This window comes from Pituophis catenifer, unplaced genomic scaffold (genome assembly GCF_029215685.1).
Source record: "Pituophis catenifer annectens isolate HBS135680 unplaced genomic scaffold, rPitCat1.0.hap2 SCAF_7, whole genome shotgun sequence".
NCBI lineage: Eukaryota > Metazoa > Chordata > Lepidosauria > Squamata > Colubridae > Pituophis > Pituophis catenifer.
In genome coordinates this window covers 83,241,181-83,269,087 of record NW_027256887.1, presented here as the reverse complement: position 1 = coordinate 83,269,087, position 27,907 = coordinate 83,241,181, and the positions used below count along the sequence as shown (strand labels likewise).

At 42.4% G+C, this 27,907-nt stretch overlaps 1 protein-coding gene across 1 annotated transcript in view; it reads right to left on the bottom strand.

Moving 5' to 3' along the window:
* SOX5 (SRY-box transcription factor 5) overlaps nt 1-27,907 on the bottom strand; it is a 1,010,028-nt gene that overhangs the window by 102,540 nt on the left and 879,581 nt on the right. The window contains exon 11 of the mRNA XM_070946983.1: nt 21,102-21,248. Within this exon, the coding sequence (XP_070803084.1) occupies nt 21,102-21,248 (147 nt within the window). The remainder of the gene's footprint in view (nt 1-21,101; nt 21,249-27,907) is intronic.

Below are 27,907 nucleotides of genomic sequence, written 5' to 3'. Positions count from 1 at the left end.
ACCTTTAGAATAGAATAACAGAGTTGGAAGGGACCTTGGAGGTCTTCTAGTCCAACCTCCTGCTTAGGCAGGAAACCCTACATCACTTCAGACAAATGGTTATCCAACCTCTTCTTAAAAATGTCCAGTGTTGGAGCATTCATTGTTGGAGGCAAGTTGTTCCACTGATTAATTGTTCTAACTGGACAATTTCTCCTAGTTCTAAGTTGCTTCTCTCCTTGATTAGTTTCCACCCATTGCTTCTTGTCCTGCCTTCTGGTTTGGAGAATAGCTTGACTCCCTCTTCTTTGTGGCATCCCCTGAGATATCGGAACACTGCTATCATGTCTCCCCTAGTCCTTCTTTTCATCAAACTAATTATGCATAAAAGAAGCAAAAGAGTAAATCATTGCACACTGGTAGAACAGTGAATGTTTACTAAAGATTGGAAAATGGATGGAGAAGTTTTCATATTTGCAAATGTTGATTTTGATAAGCAGTTTTGGGTAAGAAAAAAGAAAAAGTTTTGGAAGCACTGTGCTATGGTTGTTTTTTTGTTTTTTTTTACATCGCAGTGAATTTTTGTCCCCCTCAATGATAATGTTCATCAATTAAACAGGGCTTCTTTTTTGTAACACGGTCTATATTATCCTTTCCCATCCAATTTGTTAGGATATGGTTTGAGCCTAACAAGTTGTCCAGGCAATATATGTGTTCTGTAACTTTAATATGGATATGTATTGTGTGACTTTAAAGTTTTCCTGCTGATTCATTGTAATGCTGAGTCATGCTGTAATTAGATAATCACTGCTTGTAAACGTATTTAAGAAAGATACTGTAAAGTATTCAGTTGATGATAAGCTACAATAGTGTGTGGAGTTGCTACCATTGTGCTATCATCGTTGGATGGATCTGCTACCATCGTGGTTTGTGAACCAGAGTGAGTTTGTTATTCTAACCAACTACTGTTTGTGTGGTAAGAAGATTTTTGTATCACTGGACTGATTTAACTGGCAAAGACTTGGATTGATTTAAAGACTATGAGATTGTTTTTTCACTATAAAGTAAACTTTTGATAAACCAGTTTGCACATCTCTTATTCATTGCTCTCAGCAACGTTTCTCTGTGCTCTACACTCTGCTGGTTGGTAACACAACAACAATATCCTTAACATAATTCACAGTTATTCAGGAAAAGGCTAAGAGACAGAGAGAAAGGGAAGGAGAACAAAATGTCCCCTAACTACTGCAAACACCCTGGGAGGAAACCGGAGAAGGACTCGTGAAGCTACCCCACCACTGAACATCGCTGCTTTTTCAAATGATCGACATGAAAAACAGAAAGCCCAGCGATCAAAGTCGGTCACCTCTTTTCTGCTGTGGATGCTACCTATGCTGGAAGCATCCCACCACCTCGACCTCATGTCTACAAAAGGAATGCATTTCAAAAAGAAGGCAGACCAAAGCACAGGCATATCAAAACAAATTAGCCACAGATCTCTCGTCCTGCTGAGGGTGTACAAAAAGAGAAGAAAAGAATGCGGACTGGAAAAGAGAACACACAGCCCCGAAGTTCATATATAAAGAAGAAAGAGAGGACGAGAACGCTACCTGTGTGTCAAAGAAAGGAGCTTTCTTTAAAAAAAAAAAAAGAACGAAAAAGAAAGAAATCAAACAACTTGGACAATGTTCAGAGGACAGAGAGATTCCTTTTCAAAATCCACTTGGATTCCTTCTGATCTTGTGTTTTTCTCCCCGTGTTGTCAAAAAAGGTAAAAGTCTCCAGAAGTTTAGCATGACTCCTGGTGACTAGGTGGCTCAGTGGCTAAGACGCCAAGCTCATCGATCAGAAAGGTCGGTTGTTCGGGCGGTTCGAATCCCTAGTGCAGGTTCTCCTGCCTGAGCAGGGGGCTGGACTAGATGACCTCCAAGGTCCCTTCCGACTCTGTTACTGTTACAACACTCCAGCATGTTCAAGTGTTTTTGGGTTGGTGTTTTCGTTTTGTTTTTGCCAAATGTACAGAAGTGGTATGCTATTGCTTTCTTCAGGATGTTCTGGGCTCGATGACAGTCATTAATCGAGGACTACCTGTACGGTGATACACTCGGCACTCGACTGCTTCAAAAATGTGTCGGATTCGGTGTTTGGCGCGTTTTGAGGCAGAATGTCAAGGTTCCGACTAATGAGCCCAAACAAATCAGAACTGAATTGAATCCACCTCAAAGGACTTCTTTATTGAGTACATCATATCGGCACGGATTAAAGGAAAACCAACTCTAAATAATTCCCACGGTTTCAGTATAATTAAAAGAAGAAATAAACACATCCCCAAGGGTCACAGGTCACATTGGCCAATTGGGTCAATGGGCGGGCTCTCCGATTACCCCTTCCCTGATCGTTCCCCATGGAGATGACCTTGGTTCCCACGAGAAAGTTCTTTGTTGTGTCTAACAAGGTATTCTAACTTCCTTCCCCCCTTTCCCTTGTGTGTGGCAACTGAGGAACAGTAAAATAGCTTCTGCCTGGTTCGGTTCGAAGTTGACACAGAAATCTTGTCCCGGCAATCATCTTTCTCCTGGGAGTTGACACACAAGAAAGAACTTGCTGTGGTCGGTTTCCTCATGAGTCGCCATTTCTTCCGGCAGAAACAGCGGGTCACATGATATGTGATGTGATTTTTCTTGGTCCTCATCGGTTTCGGAAGGAATTACAGAAAGGACTGAAGTACCACTGAATATACATTCTCTAAATTCAGATGAATGTCTTCTTTTGCCTGTGAAAAACTATCTACAATACCTTCCATTGTCCTTAACTGCTGATATTTCATTGCTTGAATTTTGAACTTCCTTTCAGAAATAAGTTCTATGCAAACTACAAAGAAGAAGATCAAGACCATAGGTAGGATGATCAAAGTGAGCATGCTTGCTGGAATGATTCTGTATCTTTTTTTACACGCTGCATATGCCTACTTTTGATCTCTTCCTCTGCAAAAAGAAAAAAAAAAAGTTCGTCTGTACAGAGATACTATAGGGAGCTTTTCCTGCCAATTTTCCCACGGAGACCTCATGTGGAGTTTCATCTGTCACTACAACTCGACTGGTGTCATATTTATGTAAAGTGTTGGAATGCAACAGGATTGACAGGTTCATGAAGTGGGCTGAAGTTTTGTGCCACAAACTCAATTCTTATAAATTGATCCCCTTCTTTTTCTCTGTCCATTAGTCAGTATTATTTACCTGATGGGTTGCTTATCATAGGAGGGATAGAATCCTGTGCAGTGTTAGTACCACTTTATAATGCCTTGGTAAGGCCACACTTGGAATACTGTAGCCAGTTTTGGTTGCCATGATATAAAAAGATATGGAGACTCTAGAAAGAGGGCAAGAGAAGAGCAACAAAGATGATGAGGGGACTGGAGGCTAAAACATATGAAAAACGGTTGCGGGAATTGGGTATGTCTAGTTTAATGAAATGAAGGACTAGGGGAGACATGATAGCAGTGTTCCAATATCTCAGGGGCTGCCACAAAGAAGAGGGAGTCAAATTATTCTCCAAAGCTCCTGAAGGTGGAACAAGAAGCAATGGATAGAGACGAATCAAGGAGAGATCCAACATAGAACCAAGGAGAAACTTCCTGACAGTGAAAACAATTAATCATTGGAACGGCTTGCCTGCAGAAGTTGTGGGTGCACCAATACTGAGGTTTTTAAAAAATAAATTGGACAACCATTTGTCTGAAATGGTTTAAGCTTTCTTGAGGAGGGGGTTTGACTACATGACCTTCAAGGTCCTTTCCAATTCTGATCTTCCTCTCCTAACCTGTTCTTCTGTCTCCTCTCTCACCCAACATGAGATTTTCCTTTCCTTGATAAAGTTCAATAGTATTCTCTCAGCCCATAAGCCAGACTGCTGCAACGGTGAGGATGGACTAGGAGTAGGGAGACGCAGCTTCAAGTCCATCCTCAGCCATGGAAGCTTCCTCGGGGACTCAGGGCCATTCATTCTCTCAGCTCACCCATCTCACAGGCCTGCTTGTGGGGGGCAAAAGCAGGAGGACAGAACACGGCAAATTGTGAAACTCTTTGTGCTCTTCCTTGCATTTCTTATAAGTTATCTAGTTGGGCAATGAAAAATCTGCAAGAAAACCATCAAAAAAAGCCCTACAGTCTGCTGAATGCTGGAAATGTGGGTTTGAGCATGGCACCTATTACCATCAGTGGTGGACGTGCCCGAAAGCAGTAAAATTTTGGGGAAAAATAAAAAAATGGCTTAATGAGATCTTAAATCAAAAGATCAAATAGCAACCAGAGACATACCTGTTCGGCTCCAAGCCGGAAAATATTAAAAGAGACTCATGGTATCTTGCATTACACATTATCACAGCGGCGAGATTGGCGTACGCTCAACTTTGGAAAAAATCAAAATACCCCATCAGAGGAGGCAATTATAAAGAAGATTTTAGAATGTGCGGAAGCAGATAAATTGACTAAAAAATTAAAAGTCAGAGACCAAACACAAACATGTTTATCTTGGGAAAAATTTTATATGTGGTTAGAGAAGAGGAAATTATAACCCAAACTAGATGAGGAATTGTATCTATTGAGAAACTTATACTAGACAAGTAAAGTGAGGTCGGATAGACCTAATTGATGTGTAAAGGTACACAAGTTGTTCTGTCTTCTCCAGAATATAATATAGATACACAGTACCGAATATTAGGTTATTAAGGTACTACATATAGGTATGCTTGTTTTTTTTTGTTGTGTTGTCTTGTTTGTTATTTATATGATGTGTTGTCTTTTTTTTAATGGAAAATGTAAATAAAGATTATTTAAAAAAAAAAAAAGAAAGCCCTATAGAGAATCATTAAAGTTGCCGAGAATATCATCAGGCTCCAGCTACCAACCCCAGATGACATCTTCGAATCTCGTTGTTTGAGGAAGCTGCATAACATTCTCAGAGACTCTTCCCATCCTGCTTACAATCTTTTTGGACTGTTGCCTTCTGGCAGAAGATACAGAACGATTAAAACTCGGACCACACGTTTTCTGAATAGTTTTATAATTGCACTCAACAATGAACTAAAAGACAGCATCACTTGGTCTGTTGTGTGGATGTTTGGGTGGTTTAGGGGTGGGGAATTTGTGATGGGTGGGGGGGTGTTTGGGGATTGTTATGTGTGTTGGGCCTGGTCTTTGGGAGTTAAGTGAATTTCGTTGTATGAGTATACTGTGTATATATGTACAATGACTATAAAATTATTATTATCATTATTAAACTCAGAGAGCACCAAGGACTCCATAATTCAACCCTGGGCTACAAATATTCCTGTCTCTAGCAGGCCCTCTCTTCTTAGCGGCAGTCCCTCAAATAAAACACTGCTATTATGTCATCCCTTTTCATTAAACTTGATATACCATATTTTTCGGAGTATAAGACGCACCTTAGTTTTGGGGGAGGAAAAATAGGGGGGAAAAAATTCTGCCTCTGCCTACTAGGTATTCATCTGGCTAGTGTCGTTAGCCTGGTCAGCTTCAGCATATTAGTTTGCTGTTTGTGAGTGTGCGAGCACATGTGAGCTCGCTTTGCTCGCACGCACCTCGTTGGGGCTGATAAGCAGCTTCAAAAGCACAGCTGATCATCGGAGGGAGCTCTGGTGAGTAAATCAGGCGAAGCGCGGAAGCAGTAAGACAAGGCAGCAGCTGTTCCGGGTTGCCATTTTGAGCTCCGCGCCTCACATTTTCAGCCACCAAACGCTCCGTTTGAGAGCCGTTCAAGGCTGCGGAGATCGCCAAAGCACTGTGTGTGGCAATCTCTGCAGCCGGGAAGAGGATGCGCGGAGGCCGAAGGGTGCAGGCCAGCGAGTGGGCGGGGCTATATTCGGAGTATAAGACGCACCCAAATTTTCAGCCTCTTTTGGGGGGGAGGAAAGTGTGTCTTATACTCCGAAAAATACGGTATGCAATTCCTGCAACTGTTTTTCCATATGTTTTATCCTCCAGTCTCCTAATCATAAATTCATTGAGCTCCTAAATGAAAGGCAACTTATAATTCTACCTAAATAAAGAAATAAGGGTTGATCCCTTGTTGATCTTACTAAATTGATCTTGTTTGTAGCTACTCAATAATTTCCAAGCATTTCCTTTTCAGAATAAAAAAAAAGGAAGGCAGAGTTAGCTGGAGATGGCTGGTTCGATCGTTATACTAAAAGCAGTGCATTTGATCAATTCTGAGACACCATTAAAAGGGAGCAAATGGCCCATTATTTAATTTTCTTTATAAATCACAGAGGGCACCATGTGTGTTTTTTGTCTACCTGAGTACCAAAATGTATTAGATCCTCAGTGGCCACAGATTAGAACTTAAGTAAAAAGAGGAGCTTTTTCCTACTTTGAATTTAGGACAAATTCTCTGCAGAATTTTAATCAATGCTTTAAAAATTTCAACCGTTTAAGAGTCTTACTTTGATACTGAGCACGAAGGGATCTCTTTTTCCCCTTAAAGAGCTTAAACTAATGTTTCTCAACTGTGGCCCTTTTAAGAGGTGTGGACTTCAACTCTATCGCTGGCTGTGCACCGCCCTGAGTCCCTCGGGAGAAGGGCGGTATAAAAATATAAACAATCAATCAATCAATCAATCAATCAATTAATAAATAAATAAACTCCCACAACTCCCCATGGCTAGCTGGGGAGTTCTGGGAGTTGAAGTCCACACCTCTTAAAATGCCTTTTAACACTGATCAGCTGTAGGGCGGACCTTTGAAGCCCCGCGGCAAGAGTTTAAACAGTTTTTTTCCTTCTAACCGATCAGCTGGGACTCAGGAGGCAGCAATAGATTGGGGGTGGGGCCAAATAAAAGGTAAGAATAATGCGGGGGGGGCAGAACCAGTTCGGTGATGTCATATCGTCACCGCTACCGGCTCGGCGGAACCGGGTGGAACCGGGAGGAACCCACCCCACTCCAGGGGAAGGATACTGCAAAATCTGCATTCCCTCCCCACTCCAGGGAAAGGATACCGCAAAATCTCCATTCCCACCCCACTCCAGGGGAAGGATACTGCAAAATCTCCATTCCCACCCCACTCCAGGGGAAGGATACTGCAAAATCTGCATTCCCTCCCCACTCCAGGGGAAGGATACTGCAAAATCTCCATTCCAACCCCACTCCAGAGGAAGGATACTGCAAAATCCCCATTCCCTCCCCACTCCAGGGGAAGGATACTGCAAAATCCGCATTCCCTCCCCACTCCAGGGGAAGGATACTGCAAAATCTCCATTCCCACCCCACTCCAGGGGAAGGATACTGCAAAATCCCCATTCCCTCCCCACTCCAGGAGAAGGATATTGCAAAACCTCCATTCCCACCCCACTCTGGGGCCAGCCAGAGGTGGTATTTGCCAGTTCTCCGGACTACTCAAAATTTCCGCTACCAGTTCTCCAGAACCTGTCAGAACCTGCTGAATTTCACCCCTGAGGCAAGTGACAATTGAACTTAATAGCGTCATCCTTCATTTTATGACTTTCCCATCCGATTGCGATCCTTTCCAAGAATGTTGACAATATTCAATTTTATGAATAACACACACCCCGCCCGCAAATAGTACAGACAACTCCCAGAAATATAAAAATGTCACTTGATTTTAAAAATCAAACGAACACCCAAAGACCACACTTGGAATATTGCAGCCAGTTCCGGTCACAATCTCAATATAAAAAAAGATGTTGAAACCCTAGAAAGAGTGCAAAGAAGAGGAACAAGAATGATTAAAGGGCTGGAGGCTAAAACATACAAAGAATGGTTACAGGAACTGGTATATCTAGTGTCAGACTTCGATGCTATCTCAAAATAAATGAATTTCCAAACTGCCAATCTTTAAGGAAATCTTTTCTTTAATTGAGCACAGCCACCGGATCATGACTCGATGTGGACAAGACTGACCTTTTGCCCCCCAATCCCTCCCTTTCCGATCCCCAAATCTCTGCTTCTCATTGGCTATCTTCCAAGTCATTCTTCAGACTTCTTGTCTCGTCATTTCCCAGGAATGTTCCCCCCCCTCTTCATTTCCACGACAACCCGACTTCAAAGGGATTTAGCAGGCAAAAGTTCAGAGCTTATCTCTTTCTCTCTATACCAGCGTTGAAGCGCTGACATCTAGTCTAATGAAAAGAAGGACTAGGGGCGACATGATAGACAGTGTTCCAATAATTGAGGGGCTCCTACAAAGATGAGGGGATCAAACTATTTTTCACAGCACCAAAAGGCAAGACGAGAAACAATGGATGGAAACTAACCAAGAGGAGAAGCAACCTAGAACTAAGGATCAATTTCCTAGTGGTAAGAACAATCAACCAATGGAATAGCTTACTTTCAGAATCTGTGGGTGCCCCATCACTGGAGGTTCTCAAGAAAAGACTGGACAAATGGTACAGGTTCTCTCGCTCGAGAAGTAGGTTGCATTAGAAAACCTCCAATGTCCCTTCCAACTCTATTATTCTATGTTTTATGTTAAAAAAAAAAAAACCCTTCCAAATTCATTTTCAGTTCTAAAAGAGTTAAAATAATTGGCAGCACAGAAGCAACAGCCAAGGCCATTGGTTTTGTTTCAAAATTTTTGTTGCCCTGCACTTACACTTTTATGGGCCAGACAAAAATTTTTGGCCAGCTGGATATAGCAACACTATTTGCCATTCTAATAGCCATAAAAATTGTGAGGGTTTGGCTCGGTGTCCAATACATATACGTGCGATAAAACGATATTCTTTGCTGTTAGCTTTATGCATGCAGTTCTGACGCTCAATTTTTCTCTATCTGTCCTTCTTTGACTTTAGGACAAATTAACACCCGTGGTTCTATGTCCAGAAACTTGAAAGAAGTTGGACTTCTACTACAACAGGCTGTCAAGTGCCAGGAAAATTAGGAGATCTAGACAGTTCAAATGGGTATAACATTTTATTATAAGCTTAAGGTCTCTACAAGAATCTGAACTATTAAAGGAAATTGGCAGTAGATAAGAGTAGAAGGAATTCAAGGTGAGCTGGACTTAGATCTCTTATGGGCACAAAGGGATTCATGGCTGATGACATATTTGACCTCTCCTCCAGCTCAGCCTCATCATCTCCTACACAGATTTTCTTAACTCTCTGCCTTCTGGATTACAATTCCCATTAGCACCAACCAGGATGCCCATTTATTAAAGATGAGACTTTGAAGAAAGTTAGAATCTTACCACCACATTCTGTCAGGATTGGGCCAAATAAAAAGACTGATGGACATTTATTCTATTTTAAAACGCTAATTAATTAATGCCATCTTACATACAAAGACATTCTCCCTCCTTTCCACTCAAAATGGTGTTCGAGGCAGCAGATGGTAATAAACTATAGATACAAGTGGAAAAATTATGAATATAAATTCTGCTGGATTCCGTTAAAAACACATTTAACAACACATCCTCTTTTTCTTTTCTTTTTTTTTGAAGCTACCAACTTTTGTTCTCAGTTTATACGGTGATGATTACAGCTTGTATAGTTAAGGTGTAAGACTGGGAGAAGGGAAACCCAAGTTAGTCTCCATTTGAATATAGGACATTGGAGATGAAAATAAACACCGAGTACAGGATGACTTGAATTCCAATTAAGGTGATACACAACGATCACGGCAAACCATCACAACAAACTTGTCTTGCCCTGGATCTCGGTCATTCTCAGTCATCCAGACCAAGGTTGTCCCAAAGGTGTTTTTTCAGGAGGCAACGGGACTTCCTTGTTTTTTCTTTGAAGACATTTCGCTTCTCATCCAAGAAGCTTCTTCAGCTCTGACTGGATAGTGGGGAATGGAAGGATTTAAATCACTCAGATCAAGTCACTCAGTCTCCATTATTTCCAACCCAACTTAATCCATAGAACAGAGAATAATGGGATTGGAAGGAATCTTGGAAGGCTCCTAGTTCAACTCCCTGCTCAAACAGGATTCTATACCATTCCAGACAGATGGCTATCTAGTATCTTCTTGAAAACTTTCAGTGATGGAGCACCTACAACTTCTGAAGGTAAGTCAGTCCACTGATTAATTGTTCCTACTGTCCGGAATTTTTTCATTAGTTCCAGGTTGGATCTCTCTTTAATCATCTCCCAACTATTTGTCCTGCCCTCAAGTGCCATGGAGAATAGATCGACCTCTTCTTCTCTGTGACAGTACTGGAAGGAATTTATCTTACCAAGAAGTAGGCTGTGCTCTATTATTTATTTATTTATTATTCATATTTCTATGCCGCCCACTCTCCAAGGACTCTGGGCGGCTTACACCAAGGACAGTATACTAAATAACATATTGCCCCCAACAATCTGGGTCCTCATTTTACCCACCTCGGAAGGATGGAAGGCTGAGTCAACCTTGAGCTGGTGAGATTTGATCCGCTGATCTGCTGAACTAGCAGTCAGATGAAGTAGCTGCAGTACTGCACTCTAACCACTGCACTATCTCGGCTCTACTTTTCAAGTCTAAGTAAACTAGGTCCACAGCATTATTCTTATCCACTAATTCAGTCCTTTTGTTAAAGAAGACAATAAGGTCAAAATTCAGCTGATGTAGATTTCTCAGCCCCTTCCCATTCTGATTTATAATCTGGAAGGTTGAGATAACGAGACAATAAAATTTTGCCCTTTGCTTTAAAAGATTAATCTCAAAGCAGCATTTGAAAGCTTGTTGCCCTCAATTACAATAACCTATTTTATGACTAGCTGGTTAGTGAGGTTTGCAGCCGGCCCGGAGTCTCCATTTGCAGTCCTCCTTGCGACTCCCAAAGGCTGTTGTTGAGTAAAATCATAATCCACAACCAACGATTCAGACAATTTCTACATCGTTGCCATGGATTTGAACATAAACTGTGTCTTGGTTGAAAAACCCGGAATCATAATAAGGTTAAAAAGAAAGCAAGTAAGAACTGGTGGCTAATATTTCACGCTGAACGGGTTGTCTCACCCCCACTGCCGTGTAAAGGCTTCAGACAACGTAGCGTGCCTTGTCAAGTACCAAGAGATATTTAGCTAATATCACAACAGCTGTGCCAAACATTCACGGGAGAGCAGAACAGACCTTGAGAGAGGAAAACCACACAAGGCTTAAATACGTTGCACGCGGATAATGGCTGCACATTTTTATATGAGGTTAAGGAAAGCATTGTGCGGTGCATGACAAGACAACTGCTATCTTGGATGATTCTTTTTCTGTGTGGTATGACCTCAAGCTTATTAATCTTAGTTGGAGACAACATATACAGGTAGTCCTCCACTTACGACCACAATTGAGCCCTACATTTCCGCTGCCGAGTGAGACTTTGTTACATGAGTTGTGTGTCCCATTTCACGACCTTTCTTGCCACGGGTGTTAAGTTAGAATGTTAGAATAGAATAAGAGAGTTGAAATTTATTTATTTTTTATTCTTTATTTTTTAATTTTATTTCTATACCGCCCTTCTCCCGAAGGACTCAGGGTGGTGTACAGCCTGATTAAAAGCACAAGGACAGACAAAATTTAAAAATAATTAAAATTATTAAATGATAGGCTCAATTTTAAACCCCAAATTTAAAATCCCATTTTTAAAAACCCAATTAAAATCTTTACCTTGATAGCCCAGCCTGGCGGAACAACAAGGTTTTGAGGGCACAGCGAAATACACGGAGATCAGAGATTTTACGAATTTCTGGGGGCAGCTCATTCCAAAGGGCAGGGGCTCCCACAGAGAAGGCCCTCCCCCTGGGTGTCGCCAGCCGACATAATTTGGCCGATGGCACCCTGAGGAGACCCTCTTTGTGGGAGCGGACTGGCCGGAAGGGACCTTGGAGGTCTTCTAGTCCAACCCCCTGCCCAGGCAGGAAACCCTTGTAGAAAAAAATGCTTTTAAAAGTAAAAAAAAAAAAGGCCTCTCATGATCGCGTGGCTCAGCTGGGCATGGGTGTGTGTGTGGAGGTGTTCAGGGATTTCTGCTAGCGGTTCTCCGAACCACCCACCACCATCGCTACCGGATCAGGCAATCCAGTCTGAACCGGGAGCATTTCACCCTTGCTTTTGATCCAATTTGCATGACGCGGAATACATAGAACATAGAATGACAGAATTGGAGGTCTTCTAGTTCAATCCCCTGCTCGAGCAAGAGACCCTATACTTGTGATGGTGAACCTATGGCACGCATGCCCAAGGTGGCACGCGGAGCCATGTCACCTGGCACGTGTGTCGTTGCCAGTTCCTCTTCTGGGTTTCTGGCACGCATGCGCACACGACGATCAGCTGGCCTTTGTACATGTGGCAGTGCCAGAAACTGGAAAAGCTGGCCTGTGAGCCGGGAATGGGGCTTCCTTGAACTTTGGAATTGGGAGTGTCCAGAAAGAAAGAGGACCAATTGGAATTCTCCCTTCTGCAGCGTCATCGGTCTCCGGGCAGAGTCTCCCTTGACTTCACCGACTGGAGGAGAGAGTTCCACGCAGAGTAGTAGTCCAAGTTGGTTATTCAGGCCAAGATCCCCGCTCTCACTTTCTCCGCTTCTCTCTCTCCAGAACTGTCTCTCCTCCTTCAGGTGAAGTCCCAAAGGGCTCTGTCCGGAGACCGATGATGCTCAAGCAGGGAGAATTCTCATTGGTGCTGCCCCACGTTCTGGCCCCTCCCATCTCAAAAGTCGGAGATAAACACTTTCTTCCCCCAATACAGAACTGCGGATTCCTCCTCTGGGACTGGAAGCATCTGGCCGGACACACATGCGTGTGAGCATGTGTGTCGTGAGCATGCAAGCCGCCACCAATCAGTGCGTGTGCATGCGTGGCAGTATCTGAAAGACTCATACGCACCGGAAACAGGAAGTATCTTATCCGGTGCGCGCATGCCCCCTGGGCAGCTCCTCTTCCTGGTCGCGACCCTGATGAGCTCGCCTGTGCAGAGCCATCACTGCCCTATACCGCTTCAAACAAATGTCTGTCCAGACTTTCAAATGTCTGTTTGAAAGCCTCCAGTGATGGAGCACCCACAATTTCTGAAGGGAAGCTGTTCCATTGGTTGATTGCTCTCACCGTTAGGAAATTTCTCTTTAATTCCTTAGTTAATCCCTATACTTACGATATTTTTCGGAGTATAAGACGCACCTTAGTTTTTGGGGAGGAAAATAAGAAAAAAGCTGATTGGCAGGTGGATCAGCCTCCCAGAAAACCCCCAATCAGCTGTTCCCAGAGGTGAATTTTAGCAACAGGTTCCTTGGTTGTGAGCTCTGTGCCTTGCTTTTTTTTTTTTTTGCTTTTTTTCCTGCCTCTGAAAGCCTCTGAAACAGAGCTTCAGAAAAAAAGCCTCTGAAGCTCTGTTTGGGGGCTTTTTTTTCCTGAAGTTTCATTTCTGATGCTTTTTTCAGCCTCTGAAACCTTCGTTTGAGAAGCTGGGCGGAGCTACATTCAGAGTATAAGACGCACCCAGATTTTCACCCTCTTGTTTGGGGGAGAAAAGGTGTGTCTTATACTCCGAAAAAATACGGTAGTTAATATGCTGTTTATTAGTTAGTTAGGCAGCAATGTGTGGCAGCAGCCAAAAAAAGCTGATACAATCCTTGGTTATATAAGCAGAGGCATAGAATCAAAATCATGTGAAGTATTAATACTGCTTTATAAAGCCTTAGCAAGACCACATCTGGAATACTGGATCTGGTTTTGGTCACCACATTGCAAAAAAGATGTTGAGACTTTGGGAAAAAGTGCAAAGAAGAGCATCCAAGACAGTGGTTCTCAACCTTCCTAATGCCGTGACCCTTTAATACAGTTCCTCATGTTGTGGTGACCCCAAATCATAAAATTATTCCTAAAACCATTGAAAATATGTGTTTTCCGATGGTCTTAGGTGACCCCTGTGAAAGGGTCGTTCGACCCCCACAAGGGTCGCGACCCACAGGTTGAGAACCACTGATCTAAGATGAATAAAGACCTAGAGCAGGGATCTGCAACCTTAAACACTCAAAGAGCCATTTGGACCCGTTTCCCACAGAAAAGAAAACACCGGGAGCCACAAAACCCTTCCCGTGCCTGACTATTTCTTCAGCAGCCACAAAACTAGCTTATGGAGTTGAATTAAACGTTCTGTTTTTTTCTGAAACTTTTCTTCGATTTATCCATGGTTGGCCTACTGGGGGTTGAAAAGCTCAATAAATTGTGCGTCGCACATTGGCGGTTGTGACACATATTTTGAGTGACAGGGAGCCGCACCAGAGGGGTGAAAGAGCCACATGCGGCTCCAGAGCCACAGGTTGCTGACTCCTGACCTAGAGACTAAAATATATGAAGAACGGTTGCAGGATTTGGGTTCGGCTAGTTTAAAGAAAAGAAGGACTAGGGGGGACATGATAGCAGTATTCCAGTATTTTGAGAGGCTGTCACAAACAGGAGGGGGGTCAATTATTTTTCCAAAGCACCTGAAGGCAGGACAAGAAAAAAACAATGTCGTCTAGTAGTTCCAAGGGAGAGAGCCTTCTCTGTGGGGGCACCTACTCTTTGGAACAAAATACCCCCTCGAATACGAATAATCCCAGATCTTTCCGACATGCCCTGAAGACCTTTCTGTTTCAATAAGCAGGGCTAGCATAAACATCTAAATTCTATGACAACGTCTTAGCAGATACACCAAGTTGATTCAATTTATTATTTATATTCAATTTATTATATATATATATAATTATATGTACATGAAATCTTATTCTGTTCACCGCCCTGAGTCCTTCGGGAGAAGGGCGGTATAGAAATTCAATAAACAAACAAACAAACAAACAAACAAACAAACAAACAAACAAACAAACAAGAAACAATGGATGGAAACTAATCAAGGAGAGAAGCAACCTGGAATTGATGAGAAACTTTCTCACAGTGAGGACAATTAACCAGTGGAACTTCTAGCCATCACAACGTTGTGGGTGCTTCATCACTGGAAGTTTTTAAGAAGAGACTGGACAGTCGCTTGTCTGGAATGATATAGGATCTCCTGCTTGAGCAGGGGGCTGGACTAGAAGACCTCCAAGGTCCCTTCCAGCTCTCTTCCGATTCCTTAGTTAACACTATAGGCTGTGATTCAGCTCAAAGCTCCGGATGGCTTTCGCCCAACTCCACAGGAAGATCAAAAGATGTTCCTCCCATGTCTCTCCTTTCCCTCTTGGTGTGTGTGTGTGTGTGTGTGTGTGTTTGCGTGTAGGAGCGACCGAATGACAGACATGTCTGTCATACGCCATTACCATTAGAACAGAATCTTGTTCTTTTATTACATCTGAACTCTGCCAGATTTCACAGCAGGAATGCTAAGTGAAATCAATGTCTCGGGTTTCCAGCCTTAGCTTTGAGGTCACAGACACTCTATCATTTCTCCGTATTATCTCCTTGTTTCGCCCTCCCCTCCTCTTTCTCTCAACCTCCAACTGGCACACAGCAGATTGAAAACAGCATGAATCAGAGGGACCATGCTGCACAATTTTACAGCCGTTTGGAGGGCCCCCGTCATTCACACACACAGGCGCACACATACAAACAGGCCCGCCACTCTTTCCCTGCCTTTTCTTTGCAGCTCAATTCTGCAATCGTCTCTTGGCAGGAGTGAAACTCAGAAAAAGGGGAATAGATTTTCCTCCCCCAGGAAGGAAAAGGAGAGAAAGAGGAACGACGGCAAAAAATCTTCCTTTTTTTTGGCATTTGAGTTATTGTGAACATTATCAAGTCAATACTGTAATCTCCAAATCCCCCCAAATAAGGGCTAAAAGAAATATGACATAGTTTATCTTCCTTCCCCCCCACCCCCTTATGCGGGCAACTAGGCCAATATATATGGGTAGAGGGTTCAAACTTTTTTTTCTTAGCAAAGTTTGGTGGAACTTATTGGAACTCTCAGTATCTGCTGCTGGCTGTAATATGGAAAGTGATCCTTGGAGAATTGGCTTAAGGAGAAAAAGACCCCCTCGCCCAAGTCATTGTTCCACCTGGGCTGCCTCTCCTTATTTTCTACACAAAATGCTAGATGTATGTATGTATGTATGTTCTCTTCTCTCTTGTGTCCACAGGACATGGTAAAAAAGGCAAGATGGGGATTAAAGCTGCATAGACATGATATGTATAAAAGTGGGCAGAGATTTACTTATACCACTATGGCTGCTATATTTATTTTTTTAAAAAAACACACACACACTTGGTGGAGACTGCTAACTCCATCCATCCATCCAGTCTTCATCATCCATTATTTATCCATCCACCTATCCATCATCCATCCATCCATCATCATCATCTATCCATCCACCTATCCATCATCCATCCATCCATCCAATCATCCATCCACCCAATCATCCACCCACCCACCCATCCACCCACCCACCCATCCTTCATCATCTATCCATCCATCCATCCAATCATCCATCCATCCACCCATACATCATTTATCTATTCTTTCATCCATCTATCCATCCTCCATCCATCCATCAATTCTCCATCATCCATCCATCCATCCATCATCCATCAATTCTTCATCTATCCACCCACCCAATCATCCACCCACCCACCCACCCATCCTTCATCATCCATCCATCCATCCATCCATCCATCCACCCACCCATCATTTATCTATTCTTTCATCCATCTATCCATCCTCCATCCATCCATCCATCCTCCATCCATCCATCAATTCTCCATCATCCATCCATCATCCATCAATTCTTCATCATCCATCCACCCACCCATCCAATCATCCACCCAATCATCCACCCCCCAATCATCCATCCATCCATCCATCCATCCATCCACCCACCCACCCACCCACCCACCCATCCATCCATCCATTGACCCATCCATCCATTGACCCATCCATCCATCTTAACATCTCTCTGTCTGTCTTATATGCCAAGGCCAATCATACAGCAAACATCTTGCATGGATTGACCCTCTATTTTTGTCCAATACAGAAAACAGATGTTAGCAGCTTCTCTCCTAGTGGTTGAGAGACAATTGCTAAGAGGAATGAAGCCAGCTAGCATTAGTCCTTGCTCAGAACAAATAAATGCTTACATATGAAAGATGCCCTTTCTTTTCATAGGCAAAAGGTCTTGCACACGTAGTAGTATGAAATTCTGGACAAAAGCTGCTCCTTCTTTGCAATATTTCTTGAGCTGATCATGGGAACATGTTCCATCATTTTCACACGGTCATTCCACCAAATACAGGTAGTGGACATTCAATGAAATGGTGATTGAGCTTATGAGCTTACATCAGCTTTCCTTTCCTTTATGGACCAGAAAATGTTAGCTGAGAATTCCTTGCAAAGTTACCGTTTGCTCATTGTGGTAACTGCCGCTAAATGAGGTAGTCACTAAATAAGGACAATCAGTACTTCAAAATGTGAGTTGGTTCTGAAGACAGCCCTGTGCTAGTGCAAACGGATCCTTTGTCTTATGGAAAGAAATACATTTTGAACCATCTTTGACCTGATATTCATTTTTGAAAATGTATGTCTAGATAGTAAATTATCTGAACTCAAACACACCGTAACAAAACTCTAACCTCTGCACGCTCTATTGATTCCCTCTGCATATATATATATATATATATATATATATGTAGGTCTTTGGTTATTCGGGTTTTCTCCCGCGTAAAATTGGAGGTGTCTTGGCAACGTTTCGACGAAGTCTCATTCGTCATCTTCAGGCTGGTGTCGTCGGCTTCGTGCTTCTAGGAGCAAAAAGAAGCCGAAGACACCAGCCTGAAGATGACGAATGAGACTTCGTCGAAACGTTGCCAAGACACCTCCAATTTTACGCGGGAGAAAACCCGAATAACCAAAGACCTACATACAAACACCTGCGAAAACCTCAAAAAACACATATCTATCTATCTATCATCTATCTATCTATCTATCTATCTATCTATCTATCTATCTATCTATCTATCTATATCTATATCTATCTATCTATCTATCTATCTATCTATCTATCTATCTATATGTATATATGTATATATATATATATATATATATATATATATATATATATATATATATATATATATATATATATATATATAAAAGCAAATTCATTTTGACCTGTTCTGTATCACTTTGCAAATATTTTGTTTAAGATTTATGTGGAAACCGTATGCATTTCTAACTCCAATTTTTTCTCCTCTCTCTCTCTCTCTCTCCCTCCCTCCCTCCCCCCCTCTCTGTGTGTGAGAGAAATTCTCTGTGAATGTGTGTGTGCATACATCCATTCATTGATGCAGTTTTGTATATTGTCCTTTTGTATCCAGTTTTCCTAAATCATTGAACCTGCCTAGTTTTTTTTTATTTTTTTTATTTTATTTTTTTTAATTTGATTTATATGCCGCCCTTCTCCAGAGACTCAGGGCGGCTTACAATGCGCTAAGCAATAGCCTTCATCCTTTTGTATATTTATACAAAGTCAGCTTATTGCCCCCACAAACTGGGTCCTCATTTAACCTACCTTAGAAAGGATGGAAGGCTGAGTCAACCTTGATTTAATTGGCAAATAACCTTACCCTAAAGAAGAAAAATGGAGGAATAAAATAGTGTTTCTCAGAAACCTAAAAGGCTATAATACTGGGGTGGGCGGTGGGGGGGGAGGGAGAAAGCAAACAGTTGTTCTATCCCAAAAGTGTGAATTAAATTTAACTGGAGTTAAGTTACAGGGGGATAAATTTTAGTAGAACATCAGGGGGAACATCTGGATGATAAGAGCAGCCTGACCTTGCCAATTACCTGAAGGTTATTAAGGTCTATTTTGATGGAAGACTAAAAGACCTCGGTGCCTTCCGCCGTGCCCTTAAAACCTTCTTTTTCCAGCAAGCCGGGCTGGCCTAACACTTTTAAAAATGTTTTTAATTGTTTGTTATTGTTTTTAATCATGGGGCCAAATTTATATATATCTTTTTAATTGTATTTTAATGTTTGTAGTTTATGCTTTTACGTGGCTGTTCACCGCCCTGAGTCCTCAGGGAGAAGGGCGGTATACAAATTTAAAAATAAATAAATAAATAAAAGTAGACTTGAAGAATTATCCCTCTTGAATGCTTTCATTCTGGATTTCCTGAATAAAGCAGATGCCGAATGAGACGGTTTATAAGCCCTGCTTCAGTTGTAGCAGTGTAGAGAATCCATACAATGCAAAAATCCATATTGCTTTTGTGCAAACTTAAGTTGCAATAGGTGTTTTGGTGATTTCTAATAACTGCTATTCTACCAGTGTCAGCTGCCACCTCACGCCTGCTTGTGCTTCGCTTCTATTCGGTGACAGACTGTCATGGACTCTGGGGTGGGGGAGTTGTAACGTGGAAGGCTTGGGGGAAAACGAAAGTAAGTGCTGTATCTACTCGAGAAGCTGCTTCAAGGTCACCTGGCATACCAGCTGCATGCCACACTGTGCCTCTGACTGTCTGTTATGAAAACATTGCCTGAACCCCATTGGTTGGTTAGGGTAGTGGGAGGTAGCAAAGGGGAGAAAAGTGGACCTTAGGGATTTGGGCGCACGATTCTCAGTTCTGGCTTTGCATTATTGCAATACGCTTGACTTCTAATAGAACGATGCTTTTCTCAACAAATGGAGCCAAGGATCATTTCTATTTTGGAGTTTAAACTGTGGCAGGTCCGACAAATGGTAGTCATCAATCAGAATGCCAAAGAGATTTTTTTTTTCATAGCCATAGCCTTTCTGTTCACCCCAAATTGGTATAGAATGGAATGGAATAGGAGAGGAGAGGAGAGGAGAGGAAAGGAGAGGAGAGGAGAGAAGAGAAGAGATGACATCAGATGGATGGATGGATGGATGGATGAAGAAGAGGAAGAGAGAAGAGAATGTATGAAATTGATGGATGTATGAAAGAGGAAAGGAGAGGAGAAGAGATCAGATGGATGGATGGATAGATGAAGAACAGGAGAGAAGAGAATATATCAAATGAAAGGATGTATGAAAGAGGAGGGGAGGAGAGGAGAGAAGAGAAGAGAAGAGATCAGATGGATGGATGGATGGATGAAGAAGAGGAGAGAAGAGAATGCATCAAATGGAAGAATGTATGAAAGAGGAGGGGGGAGAGGAGAGGAGAGGAGAGAAGAGATCAGATGGATGGATAGATGGATGGATGGATTAAGAAGAGGAGAGAAGAGAATGTATCAAATGGAAGAATGTATGAAAGAGGAGGGGAGGGGAGGGGAGGAGAGATCAGATGGATGAATGGGTGGATGGATGGATAGATGAAGAAGAGGAGAGAAGAGAATGTATCAAATGAATGGATGTATGAAAGAGGAGGGGAGGAGAGGAGAGGAGAAAAGAGAAGAGATCAGATGGATGGATGGATGGATGAAGAAGAGGAGAAGAGAATGTATCAAATGGAAGAATGTATGAAAGAGGAGGGGAGGGGAGGGGAGGAGAGATCAGATGGATGAATGGGTGGATGGATGGATAGAGGAAGAAGAGGAGAGAAGAGAATGTATCAAATGAATGGCTGTATGAAAGAGGAGGGGAGGAGAGGAGAGGAGGGAAGGGAAGGGAAGAGAAGAGAAGAGAAGAGAAGAGAAGAGAAGAGAAGAGAAGAGAAGAGAAGAGAAGAGAAGAGAAGAGAAGAGGAGAGGAGAGGAGAAGAGAAGAGAAGAGAAGAGAAGAGAAGAGGAGAGAAGAGAATGTATCAAATGAATGGCTGTATGAAAGAGGAGGGCAGGAGAGGAGAGGAGGGAAGGGAAGGGAAGGGAAGGGAAGGGAAGGGAAGGGAAGAGAAGAGAAGAGAAGAGAAGAGAAGAGAAGAGAAGAGAAGAGAAGAGAAGAGAAGAGAAGAGAAGAGAAGAGAAGAGATGTTTCCGGTGCATAAGCTCTCAGTGTACATACAAACAAGGCAATATAATCATAAGATACCAATAAGAGAAGGTTGTAGAAAAAATAAGGAGGTTAATAGTAATACAGCCATACTATATGGGTAAATATCCTCGACATAAGACTAAAACCTAAGTCTTATAGGACCTTACAAGACCTAAGACCTGAATTATTTCCATCCACAGCATGCAAAAATCCCATTAATATGCGACACGTGCTTTATGAGAAAGCCTGGCAGCTGAACTCTTAACGCATTACCTTGGTTTTGGGGGGTGGGCTGCTTGTGATCTTGTCAGTGTGAATATTGGTAGGCGATATTGCTGCACCCATGTTGCTTTGGGGAATGCCGGAGAGTTTTCCACCAGGAGATACTTGCATGGCTGCAAGTTGTGCGGCGTACAATTGCTGCAAAATAACAATAACAGAAGCCGGTCAGCTAGAGAACCTATTCCCAGTTCAGAAATCCCCCCCCTTTTAAAATATACATAGTCCTCGACTTACAACCGTTTGCTTAACGACTGTTCAAAGTTATGACAGCGGTGAAAAAAAGTGACTTACAACCCAGACTTTGTACTGACGACCGGCCCAGCAACCATGTGATCACATGATAAAAATTCACGCTGTTGGAAACTGGCATGTATTTACGAGATTGGAGCATCCCGAGGTCATGTGATTACCATTTGCAACCGTCCCAGGAGGCTTCCAATAAGCAAAGCCAATGAAGGAAGCAAGATTCACTTAACGACTGCGGCCAAAATGGTAGTAAAATAGGGTATGACTTATTCAGTGACCATATCGCTTAGCGATCGAAGTTCCAGTCCCAATTGTGGTTGTAAGTTGAGGACTACTGTATACTATTAGATAGATACGGGTCTATGCTGGTGATGGAAGATGCACCATATTTTGAGTGTTTTTTTTAATATACCATATTTTTCGAAGTATAAGACGCAACTTAGTTTTTGGGGAGGAAAATAGGAAAACAGCTGATTGGCAGGTGGATCGGCCTCCCGGAATACCGCCAATCAGCTGTTCCCAGAGGTGAATTTTAGCAACAGGTTCCTTGGTTGTGAGCTCTGTGCCTTGCTTTTTTTTTCTTTGCTTTTTTTTCTGCCTCTGAAACTTCTGAAACTGTTTCAGAAAAAAACTGTTTTTCCTGCCTCCGAAAGCCTCCGAAACAGAGCTTCAGAAAAAAAAGCTTCTTATTCAATTTGAATAAGAAATTGAAATGAGAATAAAGATAATTAGGAAATTGGGGCTGCTCGAGTACCACTTTAGATTGAACTGAAAAGGGAAACAACAGGAGAGAGGGGAAGGAGTAGAGAGAGAGAGGAAGAGAAAAGAGAGGAGAGGAGAGAAGAAGAAAGGGAAAGGGAGAGGAAGAAGAGGGAGGGGAAAGAGGAGTAGCGGAGAAGGTTAGAAGGGGGGAAGAAAAGGGGAAGTAGGAAAGAGAAGGAGAGGAAGAACGAAGGAAGTAGGAGGAGAAGCAGGAAGAAAGAGAAGGGGAAGAGAAGAAGAAAGGTTGGAGTAAAGGTAAAGGGTAAAAGAGCAGCCCCGAAAAAGTAAAAATGAAAAATGAAAATTAAAAGAAAAGATGAATGAAAAATGATGGAAATGACTGTACATGTAAATGTGTTTATGAAAAATAAAAATAAAAACTTTATAATAAAAAAAAAGAAAAAAGCCTCTGAAGCTCTGTTTGGGGGCTTTTTTCTGAAGCTTCATTTCTGATGCTTTTTTCAGCCTCTGAAACCTCCGTTTGAGAAGCTGGGAGGGGCTGCATTCGGAGTATCAGACGCACCCCGATTTTCACTCTCTTTTTTGGGGGGGAAAAGGTACGTCTTATACCGAAAAATACAGTATATATAATTAGCTGTGCAGAGGAAGATTATTATTATTATTATTATTATTATTATTATTATTATTATTATTATTATTATTAATATATTATTAATATAATAATAATAATAATAATAATAATAATAATAATAATAATAATAATAATAATAATAATAATAATATTTCTATGCCGCCCATTCTCCGAGGACTCTGGATGGCTTACACCAAAGACAGTATACTAAAGAGCATATTGCCCCCTTAACAATCTGGGTCCTCATTTTACCCACCTCGGAAGGATGGAAGGCTGAGTCAACCTTGAGCCGGTGAGATTTGATCCGCTGATCTGCTGAACTAGCAGTCAGCTGAAGTAGCTGCAGTACTGCACTCTAACCACTGCGCCACCTCGGCTCTTATTCACATAACTAAAGGGAAGTTTATTGGGAAGGGGTAAAAAAAATTCTTTGCTGATGTTTATTTAGGCATTTCATATACTGGTTTCCCTCCTTTTTATCCATATGGAACCATAAGGCAGTTGACAGTCACAGAAAAGCACAACAAAAACAACAGATGAGACCAACAAACAAACAAACAAACGACAATGTGAAGAAGCAGTACCCAAGAAAAGACTGAAAAGGAAACCACACACAGCATCTACTGAAATCTTGGTTTCTGCCTTTTGGGGGATTATAGAAAAGCAAACTGTACTTTTCAAATCATAGTTAATCGATGAGGCTCAACAGAGCTTGTAGATAACTCTGTATTAAGCTGGCATCTAAAAGCCACCAAGGAAAGACTGCACAAAATCTTCCCGAGAAATTCCATGGTACTGATAGAAGAGAATATTTGTAGCTCAGGGTTGAAATGTGGGGTCCTTGGAGTGCTCTTTGCTTGGTGGTTTTTTTTGTAGACATTTCAGTACCAAAGTAGGTAACATCATCAGTGCTAGAAAAGGAATAAGGTTTGCTCTCCCTGCTCCCTTATTAACACTGATGATGGTACCTAGTTTGGTAATGAAATGTCTGCAAGAAAACAACCAAGTTTAGAGGGCATCGAAGACCCCCCACAAATTCCATGGTCTTTGCCCTACTACTATTGAAAAGAGCCTATGTTGCACAGCCATCCATTGCCCTGGGAATATGAAGGAGGACCATTGAGAGCTGAGGTGGCGCAGTGGTTAGAGTGCAGTACTGCAGCTACTTCAGCTGACTGCTAGTTCAGCAGATCAGCGGATCAAATCTCACCGGCTCAAGGTTGACTCAGCCTTCCATCCTTCCGAGGTGGGTAAAATGAGGACCCAGATTGTTGGGGGCAATATGCTATTTAGTCAATTGTTGTAAACCGCCCAGAGTCCTTGGAGAGTGGGCGGCATAGAAATATGATTAATAAATAATAGAGCCTTGATAGTACAGGGGTTTAGTGCACCCTGTTATTAACACAGCTGCCTGCAATTACTGCTGGTTCGAATCTCTCCAAGGCTCAAGGGTGACTCAGCCTTCCATCCTTTCTAAGGTAGGTGAAATGAGGACCCAGTTTGTGGGGGCAATAAGCTGACTTTATATAAATATACAAAAAGGATGAAGGCTATTGCTTAACGCATTGTAAGCCGCCCTGACTCTCCGGAGAAGGGCGGCATATAAATCAAATAAAATAAAATAAAATAAAAATAATAATAAAAAATAATAAAAAAAAAATTAAGGGGAAGACAGATTCACTTAACAACCGTGTTACCAATTTAACAACTGCAGTGATTCACTTAGCAACTGTGGCAAGAAAGGTCATAACATGGGGCAGAATTGACTTTAACAAATGTCTTCCTTAGCAACGGAAACTTGGGGCTCAATTGTGGTCGTAGGTTGAGGACTACTGTGCTTGAAAATTCATTAAGCCAACCACGCGACATTTGGACTTTTCCTGCTCACTCTAGAGCAGTGGTGGTGAAACTTTCAGACACCGAGTGCCTAAACTGCGTGCGTGTGCATGGCCAAACTGAAAGGTGTGTGTGCACACGCAAACACACGCATGCACGGATATGCACGCATATTCAGCAGGTTCTGACAGGTTCTGGAGAACCGGTAGCGGAAATTTTGAGTAGTTTGGAGAACCGGCAAATACCACTTCTGGCTGGCCCCAGAGTGGGGTGGGAATGGAGATTTTGCAATATCCTTCCCTCAGGAGTGGATTGGGAATGGAGATTTTGCAATATCCTTCCCCCAGGAGTGGAGTGGGAATGGAGATTTTGCAATATGCTTTCCTCAGAAGTGGATTGGGAATGGAGATTTTGCAATATCCTTCCCCTAGGAGTGGGCTGGGAATGGAGATTTTGCAGTATCCTTCCCCTGCCATGCCCACCAAGCCACACCACACCCGCCAAGCCACACCCATAGAACCGGTAGTAAAAAAAATTGAATTCCACCACTGGCGCATGCGCAGCAGAGACCCAAAGACCAGCTGGCCAGTGGAGGTGGGGCATCCCAATACCGGGAGCGCGGCAAGAGGTAAGATCTTTTTCTTTTGTGAGCTTCTGGTTTGTCGTTTGCAGGGAAATAGAAGCTCACGAAAGAAACGCCACAGAGATCTGACCTGGGGCGATGGCACGCTTGCCACGCGTGCCATGGGTTCGCCATCACAACTCTAGGCTAAGCATTTGATGAGCCCGCTGGGAGTCACCCCGGATTCTTCATTTCATTCCATTTTCTTTGTACAATCAATTACTTTTCCAAAACTACCTGATAATGTAAAATCCTAATTTGCAGAGACATTTTGATGTTTTAAGCCCTTCCATTTGCAAAATCGTAACTCTTGCAAGGCAGCGCCGTCTTCTGCATACTGATCTGGAAGTACAGCTCTCGGCAAACGGCAGCCACGTAGGCGGGAAGTTTCGGGGAGGCTTTGCTGGCATCTTTTAAAACTGAAACTCGGTTGAGATTAAATACTTAAAGCAACATCCAATATTTACTTCCATTTCCACCTACTTGGAATCATTTTTATATGGCTAATCCTATTTTGCAGGACGGCCCAATATATGTCAGGCGCGACCATGTTTACACATGAAGGTGCAATTAAATTAATTTATTGCTAATAAAAAGTCTACGCATAAGAATCTTCTCAACTAAGGACAGTTTCTGCTTAAAATTAGATAACAGCAGGGGTGGGTTCTAATTTTTTTTACTACCGGTTCTGTGGGCGTGGCTTATTTTGTGGGTGTGGCTTGGAGGTCATGTGACTAGGTGGGCGTGGCTGGCTGGTCAGAGTCATTTCTGGAAGGTCCTCGCACTTACGACCAGTCCTCGCACTTACGACCCGACTCATTTGTTTGATTTTAACACTGATCAGCTGTAGGGCGGCCCTTTGAAGCCCCGCGGCAAGAGTTTAAACAGTTTTTTTCCCTCTAGTCATCAGCTGGGACTCAGGAGGCAGCAATAGATTGGGGGTGGGGCCAAATATAAGGTAAGAATAACGTGGGGGGGTGGGTGGGTGGGAGAACCGGTTCGGTGATGTCATATCGTCACCGCTACCGTCTCGGCTGAACTGGACCGAACCGGGAGGAACCCACCACTGGATAACAGGCTCAATGGAATTCAAGGGGGTTGGGCTTAGTCCATTTGTGGCTGATCCCTCTTTTAACTCCGACCCCAGGTTCTGCCATTCCTTCTCTATTTGTCTGAATTGTTACAGAGTTTCCTGCTTGAGCAGGGTTGGACTAGAAGATCTCCAAGGAACCCTTCCGACTCTGTTATTGTCTCTCATCATGCCTTGTAAAACAGATCCGGTCTGATCCGGCTGGATTTCACCGTTGCCTGTGAGTAGCATTTTTAGCCGCACGTTGAATCAGAAAGAAAGGAGATTGTGTGAATGAATCCTAAAGTGATTTAAAATGTTAATTAATTGTGTATGCCGGAGAAAGGCGGCATACAAGTTGAATAAATAAATAAATAATTGGGGGGTGAGGGAAACCCTAACCGGCATCTTATATCATGGTTCATCTACAGGGAGGCAGACCAATGCTCACAATATATAAAATTTACAGGGCTAGATTTTTTTTTTTCAGGAGGAAGTTGTGAGCTGCTGCTTCCAGCTAAGTCCACTCAAGTTTCTTAAGATGATTCTTCTTGCAGGCTGGAGAAATATAAGCAATGGTACTTCGTCAAGTTGCTGCTACTTGGGGGGAAGTTATAGGCCAAGGTAAAGGAGAAGTTAGATACTGAGTGGCAACGAATGCGTACAAAAATGAAATATATAATAACACTGTGCATTAGGCCATTATTTCAAGGAGAAAAAAGGTCAACGAAATTAGGCACCTCTGCTGAAGATGCTTCCTATTGTAATGCTAAGTAATATCGGGTTACGTGCGATAATAAACTAGAGCAAGGACAAGCGTCCATCAACATTGTGTCCGATGTTAAAATTCTGCACTGGTATTGAGTGATCTTCTTTGAATGTTGGACGGCTGGTGTAAAACAGTCAACGAAGGTTGAAGAGCACCCAACTGGGGAACGCATCCAACAAAGCATACAATTTCCAAGGAGGAGTTTGCAAAAGCGTTTCAAGGTAATTAAGGATGGTGCAAAAAAATAAAGAATAGTCTTAGCTTTTACAGTGGTTACCAAAAATATAAGAAGACTGATGTGTAGTGTATGGCCATGACACTGAATGATGATGGCTCCATTTATCCTATCTTTTTGGGATTGCAAACAGTTGTTTAATTTTTTTTTCAGCCTCTGAAGGACAATATATGTGTAGCCAATGATTTACACAGGCAGTCCTCGATTTATGACTGCAATGGAGCCCAAAATTTCAGTTGTTAAGCGAGACATTTGTTAAGTGCGTTTTGCCCCGTTTTACGACCTTTCTTGCCACGGTTGTTAAGAGAATCACTGCAGTCATTAAGTAACACCATTGTTGAGTCAATCCCATTAATTTTGTTGGTCAGAAGAGGGCAAACGGGGAAGGAAGACCAATTTCACTCTCCAAAGATCAAAGCAGACGATATTTTACGATAGTTATAACTCGATCTGCAGCCCCGGTGAACCAGCGGCCACAACAAACTTCAGGTTATAACATTTGGGGTCGTAAAACCGGAGGGAGGGCAGAGGGAAGGGAGGGGCAGAGAAAAGGGGCATCTGAAGCGAACCGCTGGGAAAATCAGAACAGATGATAAAACAGTGAAGTTACGCTATGTTTATTTAAACTACGAAATTAACTACCAGGAGATACAGTTAAACTGTTCG